This window comes from Marmota marmota, unplaced genomic scaffold (genome assembly GCF_001458135.2).
Source record: "Marmota marmota marmota unplaced genomic scaffold, marMar, whole genome shotgun sequence".
Lineage (NCBI taxonomy): Eukaryota > Metazoa > Chordata > Mammalia > Rodentia > Sciuridae > Marmota > Marmota marmota.
The window spans coordinates 1,751,983-1,761,471 of NW_025999941.1; the positions used below are offsets into that span (position 1 = coordinate 1,751,983).

At 40.4% G+C, this 9,489-nt stretch overlaps 1 protein-coding gene across 1 annotated transcript in view; it reads right to left on the bottom strand.

Moving 5' to 3' along the window:
- Kat2b (lysine acetyltransferase 2B) overlaps positions 1-9,489 on the bottom strand; it is an 88,255-nt gene that overhangs the window by 49,254 nt on the left and 29,512 nt on the right. The window contains exons 3-4 of the mRNA XM_015494358.2: positions 4,213-4,358; positions 123-215 (exon numbers count right to left, since the gene is read on the bottom strand). Of these exons, the coding sequence (XP_015349844.1) occupies positions 123-215; positions 4,213-4,317 (198 nt within the window). The 5' untranslated portion in view covers positions 4,318-4,358. The remainder of the gene's footprint in view (positions 1-122; positions 216-4,212; positions 4,359-9,489) is intronic.

The window sequence follows — 9,489 nt, forward strand, 5'->3', positions numbered from 1 at the left end:
GGGGGGGGGGGGGGGGGGGGGCGCATTTTTTCAACTTAAAACCAATGAAGAATGAGCTTGTTTTTATTTTTTTGTTTTCAACTTAAAACCAATGAAGAACCAGCTTGTTTTCATTTTTTTACCTGCTCAATACTAGGTTTTTCAAATGGAGGCTTCTTCTCCAAAGAGCCTTCAACCACAGGTTTTCCTCTTTGTAAAATAGATTTTCTCAAGAGCTGCAAAGAAATAATTTGTTTTTAATTTGTCTATCTTACAGACAGCCTTTAAGGGAAGTTATTGTATTCTATTTATCTTAACTATATGTAAACAAATTCTTAAATCAAACAGGTAAACTATCAGGTACCAAAAATTTGCCTTCATATCCATAACTAGGACTATGAGAAACTACACACCTTTCATGTTTGAGCAGCCTAGACCACCCAGGAGTGACCACCAGACACCACTATCCCTCCCACCTTCTCCCTCTCTCTGGTTCTGGCTTCCTACGCACCAAGAAGACTTTGCACATTCCAGTTCAGGCCACTGGATGTGTCCTGAAGCTCGGGAGCATCTTACTTAAATGCATGAAAGGCCAAGACCTATTCTCCACAAATGAGGCCAGGAAGAGGAGCTGCCTAAGAGGAGCCAGCTGGATGGAGGTCCTATACACAGTCTAGGGTAAGTTTTTAGGGAAAAAAATTCTGCAAGGCTCTCAACTGGCAACTTTCACTGTTGCGGTCTCCTTTCACTTCCCTTCCATCTGCAGCATGTAGGCCAATGGTTCTGGCATCTGAATGCCCACAGAACAAAAATACTGCCCGTAATTCCTGCCTCTGGAATCGAAAACCCTCAAAGAGCAAATAGAAAAAAACAAAAGCATTTACCAAGAAGAAAGCTGAATTGAAATTGAAATTGAAATCCTTTTTTTTTTTTATTTATTTAAATTCTTTACCTTCAACCTTTGCTTTAATTTTCTGTAAACTTTACATGTGAGCTGGGTATGCTATGGTCCTGCATTGATTTAAGTTACATTTTTACTTCTTTTCTCCATTTATTGCCTTTTCTATAGAAATAAAACACGGCAACCATTCTCCCAGTGGTTACTGGAAATTGACAAACCCCTAAAGTTAAAGATGGCCATGTGTCACCACGGAGCTGTATCTTACAAAGACTTCATATATGTTGAGTATGGAGTATTTGTTGGTCCTCTGAATGCACTATGCCCATCTTTACAAAAATAAATTTCCAATACAGGTAAGTATCATATGTGCTTCTAAGGATACATAAAGATTAATAATAAAATTTAAGTACAAAGAATTCTAGTTTCCTACCTTTTTTTCTCCTAAGACAAATCTTGGCCCACTGGGTTTTTCCACTTAGAGGTAAACTGGTGTTGAGCCTCAGTTTTGTCATTTACAAAGTGATGGGGCTGAGACATAAGCATATAAAAGTTTCTATTGGTGCCGGGGGGGCGGGAGGGGGGTGAAGTTCAGTGGCACAGTGTTCCTCTAGCTAATACAAGTCCCTGGGTTTGATATCCAGCACTAAATAAATAAATATTATTAATACAGCAAGCATTCGCATTCTGTCTTTTGCCAGAAACTCCAGAGGTTGTTTTGGTTTTGGTTTTGTTTGTGAGATTCTCTATCACCCAGACTGGCTGGCCTTGAACTCCTGGAATAAAGCAATCCTCCTGCCTCAACCTCCAGGGTAACTGACATTACAGGCACATGCCACCACCCATGATTTCATAATACCTTTTGAGGTAGGTGATCCTGTTATCTGTATTTACAGATGAGGAAACCAAAGCAGAATAACATCAAGGTTATTCTGTTATCACACTGAAGGAGCAAGGTTTTTTTATACCCAGATCCCCAGAACAACATCTACAGGCATTGAGGCATGCTTCAGTTGTAGGACACAGCTTTCCATTGAGTTTATTTTCAGAATCTAAAATTGAAGTTTTTAAATGCTGCTAGAACATGCAAAACATTTTAACTGAATTATTGACACATGAGACACAGAAACTGCCTTTCAAAAGTTAAGGGATGGATCATTTCTAACTCTTCATTCTGTCCAAAGAATGACTGCATTAGAGTGGGTGCTGATTTTTTTGAGGGGTCGGGGGGTGTAGGGTACCAGGGATTGAACTCAGGGACACTAGGCCACTGAGCCATATGCCCCTTTAAATAGAGACAGGGGGCGGGGGCTGGTTATGGCTCAGCAGCAGAGCGCACGCCTCGCACATGCAAGGCCCTGGGTTCGATCCTCAGCATCACATAAAGATAAATAAATAAATAACATTATTAAAAAAAATAGAGACGGGGATTATTTTGGATTGGATTTCTACAGGCAATTATATGCACATTGTTATTGAAAGATGGAAGGGGAAAAAAATAACTTCAAAGCCAAGCAATGTTTCTGGCCCGTGGTGTTGGTTATAAACCAAGGAGGCTGACAGAATGGAACCCTGACACCACCTTCTCTTCCAGCAGGGCAGCGGGGAGCTGCCAGGGAGCTCAGTTCCAAGACAAATCATAGCTGCCGTCATGCAGACCTTGCTTTCCTTCAGCTAAGATCTTTTTCCAAAGAAGCTCTAAATAGTAAGAAGCTGCCAAGGTTCAATCTAGATGACTCAGGCCTCATGACCATGTCAACAAACTGTCACCTGGAGTGGCCTAGTGCCTGCTAAAGCTGTGGGAATTCAGTTCATTCTCTCAACTCTTGAGTTAAATCCCAACTCGAAATATAATTTTCCCTTCAACTCCTTCTGCTGTCTTACCCCCCCCCTAAAAAAATCCATTAGTACAACAAAAAATAAAAGTTAACAAGAGACAGGAAAATTATGGAGCAAATAAGTTCAAAGAAAAAAACCGCAAGAATTGGGTAAAGAAATTGTACTGGGATTCCTAGCAGCCAAGGCAAAAGAAGAAACTCATTAGAAAATTTAATTATCCTTATATAAATATAGAGTGCTGCCAATGTAGCTCAGAGAGCTTGCCTGATAAATGAGAGGTGCTGGGTTTGAGCCCCAGTGCCATAGATAGATAGATAGATAGATAGATAGATAGATAGATAGATAGATAGATAGATCCATCGCAAAGCCTTTTATTAAAGAGGCAAACTTTTCCTGGCGGTAAATTCTGGATGCTATTTTTTTAACATTCTTCTAAGGGTTACATAAGATAATCTAGACCACAATACCCTCTACAGCAGGTGTGTTGTTTTAATTATCCTTCTGTCGACCTCCTTTATAAATCTATTTTTAACACCCTAAAGTTTTTCTACCCATCTTGCCACCAGTTTCCCTCCCACACCTGTAAGTCCTGACTCCAAGAAGCAGCCTGAGGAGACCTCCATCTGTGGGATGGGAATGGCTGTAACCCAAGTGGAGCTGAGGAAGGACCAGGAAGAGGCAACTATGGGGAGTGGCGGCTGTAATCGGTGACTAGCGTCATCAAGACACGTGTCACAGTGGGAAGGTGCCAAGGCCCATTTGTAAAGTCTGGATTCCTTCCCTTGAAGCCTAAGAAACAGACTTGGGGCCCCTCCCATTTCCTTCTCTCCCCAGGTTGGCCTCCGTGCTGTTCCTACACCACAACACTCTCACCCAGTGAGTGGGCAGACGAGATGTCTACTCTCCTTTCTGCCCGGGGGCTCTCACCCTGGCACCGGTGGCTCCTCACTCCTGCTCCATTTCTACTCAGATGCCATCTCCTCAGAGAGGATTTCCTAACTGCCTTCCTCACTGGCATGCCCCCTGCCCACCACCATTCTTGCCATTCTGATTTCACTTACCCTATACTTTGTTTCTCTTCACAGCACTTAGCACCACCTGAAAATATTATTATTGACTCATCAACAGTCTGCCTCCCCTGCTGAATAACCTCCATAAGGACAGAGTCTCGACCACGGATCTATCCCTCATGCTACACTGGTGCCATGCACAGAGCAGGTGTGCAATAAATATTTGTTGGGTGGACAGAAAGAAATCTATAAGCCTATGCAAATCAAGATATGTAATTTTGCATAGAAGCATGAAGAAGCTCAAGGAGAGTGATGCATCCAAGGCATGGCAGGTCATTTGAGAGAATCCATGGCATGCTGCACAAGCCCTGAGGGAAAAATATACCATAAGCTGAGAGTCTCCACACCCACAGCCTGGCATGTGGAGACTGAGCATGTGTAGAAAAGGAGGGAGAAGAAAAGCCTTTTAAAATATTGAAATCTCACCTTGAAGAGATAGAAATAAACTTGTTTGGTATCTGCATCTTCTTCCTTGTGGACGCAGGTAAAGAGATATTCCACATCCAACACTATTCCCAGGAGTCTGTTCATTTCTTCCTCTGACACATTCTCCAGGTGGGAAACATGAGCAGCTTAAGATGAGACCAAAGGAACAACACGTATGTGTAAGAATTCAGTTGGAAAACCACAGGCACTCCCCACTAGAAAACGGAAGGTTCTCGCTCACAAAACTTCCCTTCAATCGATTAGGTTGCCTAATGAATCCACAAAAGGGAATTTCTGAACCCTTTAGGATGAATCCTTCTCATAAAATCTACTTGTAATTAGCCTTCCTATCCAACACTAAAAAGTGGGCAAGGAGCTAATGTATTCAAATAATGCGTATTTGAAGAACTGAAACTTTTTTAAAAAACTGAAATTTATAGCAACAAGTCTGGTAATGAGAGGGTCAAGTTCTTATGTTTCCACATTAATAAATTCTCCACCACACCAAGAGAGTTCTCTATTTCTCTACAGTCCTAGACATTGATCCAGGATTTGTAGATCTGTGGTTCAGAGGTACGGAAAACCACATTCCCTCAAGATTTAGTTCTAAGTCCTATGGAATGCTCAGTTGGCCACAAATATCATTACAGTGTAAAGACTGAGGTCCATTCCCTCAGCCTGAGACACACCAAAATCTCATTGTTTCTGCAGCAGTCCCAAGACTGTTTTTAGCTCGGGATTCAGTTAATGTCCTCCACGATGTAACCCCCAAACATACTTTCCTACCTTTGTTCTGTTGTCTTACTACAATTTTAGTGAACTCCCATTGACCTTACCCTCTCCCTCCATCTTGTTGTCTTCCCTACCCAAATTTTGTCCATCTCTCAAAATCATCTCATTTAATCCTCAAACAATCCCATAAAAGTATTAATTTGTAATCCCATTTTACAGATAAGGAAACCAAGACTTAGATTAAATACTGTTTCATCAAACTTCACTCATCCAACAAGGTAGAGCCAAGGGTTCAAAAGTCAAGAATGATTGACTCAAATTCTAAAGCACCTACATATATATATTTCATATTTCCTTTTTTTTTATCCTGGGGATTGAACCTAGAGGTACTTGGCCACTGAGCCACATCCCCAGCCCTTTTTATTTTTAATTTTGAGACAGAGTCTCACTAATGTGCTTAGGGCCTCTCTAAGTTACTGATAGGTTGACCTGGAATTTGTGATCCTCCTGTCTTAGCCTCCCAAGTCACTGAGATTACAGGTGTGTGTCACCATGCCAGCTCCTCACCTGTTTTAAAGGGAGATGGAACAAAAGATTATTTGTTTTTTGGGTTTTTTTTTGTGTGTGTGATGGTTGGGGGGGGNGGGTGTGGGCGGTGCTGGGGAATCAAACCCAGGGCCTTTGCATGCAAGGTAAGCACTCTACCAACTGAGCTATATCCCCCAGATTATTTGTTTTGTTTTGGTTGGGTTTGGTTTGGTTTCAGTACCAGGAATTAACCTAGGGGAGACTTAACCACTGAGTCACATCCCCAGCCCTTTTTATTTTGAGACAGGGTCTCACTAATTTGCTTAGGGCCTCGCTAAATTGCTGAGGCTGTCTTTGAACTTGCAATCCTCCTGCCTCAGCCTGCCGAGTCACTAGGATTACATGCATGCACCACGATGCCTGGCTAGAACTAAAGATTATTAAGGAATCTCTTCTAGGTGGTGGGCACAAGTCAATCTACCCTGGAGAACACAGTGCTCTTGTCATCAAACCATGCTCAATTGGAATCCTTGGGTTCAGGATACTGTAGTACCACCTGCATCCTCTATTTACCACAGCTCCTGGCTTTCAACTACCAGTGGCTCCATTTCTCTACCTCAAGGCTTTTCCTGTCACTGTAACTTACTCTGCCACCTGTGTACCCCTCACAAGTGACCCTCCTGTCTTAGACTCCCAAGTCACTGGGATTACAGGTGTGCACCACCATGCCAGCTCCTCACCTGTTTTAAAGGGAGATGAAACAAAACAATATTTGTTTTGCTGTGATTTCGGGGGGGGAGGGGGGCGGTGCTGGGGAATCAAACCAAGGGCCTTTGCATGCAAGGTAAGCACTCTACCAAACCTGAAGAAGTTAGTGTATCTCCCTCATATAATTAATTGGCATTGCCCACAGTGAAATCTGGCTTAGTAATTAACCACATTTATTGTACTGGTTTCCTCTGTCTTACTTTCCAACTCCTCTACTTTCAGCTCAAATAAACTACCTATACTAAATCTTTGTCTCAAAGTTGGCTTCTGGGGAGCTTAACCTCAGATACCTAAACAAAAGCATTTTCAGAGCTGGGTGCAGTGAAATCCACCTAAATCCCAGCTCCTTGGGCTGCTGGGGCAGGAGGATCATATCTAAGTCCAGCCTGGACAACTTAATAAGAAATCCAGTCTCCAAATTTTTTGAACAGGGGCAACAGAGATCTCAGCTATAGCTCATGATGGAGTACTTGGCTGGCATGCCCAACGCCCCAATGCCCCAGCACCACGTAAAAAGAAAAAAGAATAATTCTCAAGGAAGTAAGAGAGTTAAATGCCAAAGAATGGGGAGCTTCCAAATGTGCTTAAAAAGCAGGCGTAGCTGTACCCCATTCCAAAATAAAGTAGACTTTATGACAAAAACTATAAAAAGAGTACAAAAAGGCACTGTATAATGATAAGGGTCAATTTATCAGGATATAACAATTATAAATATATGTGCTCAACACTGAAGCACATAAATACATAAAACAAGCAACAGATCTGAAAGGGTAGAAAGATTGCAGATCACAGCACAATAATAAGGGGTTTCAATACCACACTTTCAATGATGGATAGATCATCTAGACAGAAAATCAATGAGAAAACACTGGACTTGAACTACATTTTAGACCAAATGGAACCAACAGACATAGACACAGTATTGTATCCAACAGCAACAGAATACAGATTCTTCTCAAGCACATGTAGAATTTTCTCCAGGAGAGATCACATATTAGGATACAAAGCAAACCTTAACAAATTCAGAAAGGATTGAATCATTCCAAGGGTCTTTTTCCACCACAAGGATGTAAAACTAGAAATCAATAACAGGAGGAAGTTTGGATATGTAAAAATTAAACAACATGTCCTTCAACAACCAATGGATAAAAAGAAATAACAAGGGAAAACTTAACTGAGGAGGTAAAAGATATGTACATGGAAAACTATAAAAAATTTATAAAGGTGAAGAAGAAATCAATCAATAAAAGGATATCTTGTGGGCTGGAGTTGTGGCTCATCAGTAGAGCACTCGCCTAGCGCATGCAAGGCCCTGGGTTCGATCCTCAGCACCACATAAAAATCATTAAATAAAAACAAAGGTATTGTGTACAACTAAAAGAAATAAATATTTTTAAAAAGGATATCTTGTGTTCAAATATTGAAAGAATTAATATCATTAAAATGGGGGCTGGGGACATAGCTCAGTTGGTAGAGTGCTTGCCTTTCAATGCACAAGGCTCTGGGTTCAATCTCTGGTATCACCAAAAAAATTAGTGAATTACAGATTCAATGTAATCACTACCAAAATTTCAAAGACATTTTTCACACAAATAGAAAGAGCGATTCTAAAATTGATACAGAAATAAAAGATGTAAATAGTAATAACAACCTTGAGCAAAAAAAAAAAAGAGAGAGAGAGAAAAAAATTGAAGGCATCACATACTTCCTGATTTAAAAATCTACATCAGGAGCTGAACTTTAGCTCAGTGGCACAGAGCTTGTCTACCATACTCAAGTCCCTGAGGTTTCATCTCCAGCACCCTAAAAAAAGAAACCACAAAGCAATCTACTTCCAAGTTATAGTAATCAAAATGGCATGATACTGACATAAAAACAAACAGAGAGACCAATAGAGAACCTAGAGTGGAGTTCAGTGGTAAAAGCATTAGCCTAGAGTATGTGAGATCCCTACCAGCACAAAAGAAAAAGGGGGGTGGGTGGGGAAGGAAATAAAAAGAAGGAAAGTGAGAACCTGGAAATAAATCCATGCATTTACACTTGACTGATTTTCAACAAAGATGCCAAGAACACACAATGGGGAAAAGACAGTTTCTTCAATAAATGGTGTTGGAACAACTAAATTTCCACATGCAGAAGAATGAAATTAGACATTTATCTCACAGTATGTACAAAAAAAAAAAAAAAAAATCAGCTCAAATGGATTAAAACAAATGACCCGAGATTGTAAAAGGGAAAGCTTCCTTTTGTTGTTGTGGTTTGGTTTGGTTTGGTTTGGTTTGGTTTTCTACCGGGGATTAAACTCAGGAGTGCTTTAACACTGAACCAAATTCCCATTCCTTTTTATTTTTATTTTGAAACAGGGTCTCACTAAGTTGCTGAGGCTGGCCTTGAACTGCAATTGCAATCTTCCTGCCTCAGCCTCCCCCATCACTGTGATTACTGGCGTATGCCACCACAGCCAGCGAGGGGAAAGCTTCTCAACATTGGTCTTGGCAAAGTTTTTTTGGATTGAACCCAAAAGCACAAGCAACACAACAGAGACAAACGGGACTGCATCAATCTGAGAAGCTCTGGGCACAGAAAGGGGAAAAATCAACACAATGAAGAAACAATCTACAGAATAGGAGAAAACATTTGCAAACTATAAATGTGACAAAGAATTTAAGGAATACAGAAGGAAATCAATAACAAAAATAATAATAATAATAATAATTCAATTTAAAAGAAAAAAAATAATAATTCAATTTAAAAAATGGGTAATCAACCTAAATAAAAATTTTTCAAAAGACTGAAAAAGGCCAACAGATACTTAAATTTTTAAAAAGTTCAACATCACTAATCATCAAAACTAAAATTAGATGTCACCTAACACCTGTTTGGATGGCCTATTATAAATAAAAGGAAAGATTAAGTGTTGTTGAGGACTTGGAGAAAAGGGAAACCTTGTCCACTATTGACGGGAATATAAATTAGCGCAGCCATTATGGTAACCATCATAAAGATATCTCAAAAGTGAGAAATGGAATGGACAAAGCTTGCACAGGCCTGGAATTCTAGCTTCTCGTGAGACTGAGGCAATAGGATAGAAAGTTCAGGCCAGCCTGAGCATTTAGAGAAAATCGACCTCAAATTAAATTAAACAGGCTGGAGATGCAGCTCAATGACAGAGCACTTGCCTAGCATGAGTGAATCCCTGGGTTCAATTCTCAACACCAAAAAAAAAAAAAAAAAAAAAAAAAAAAAAAA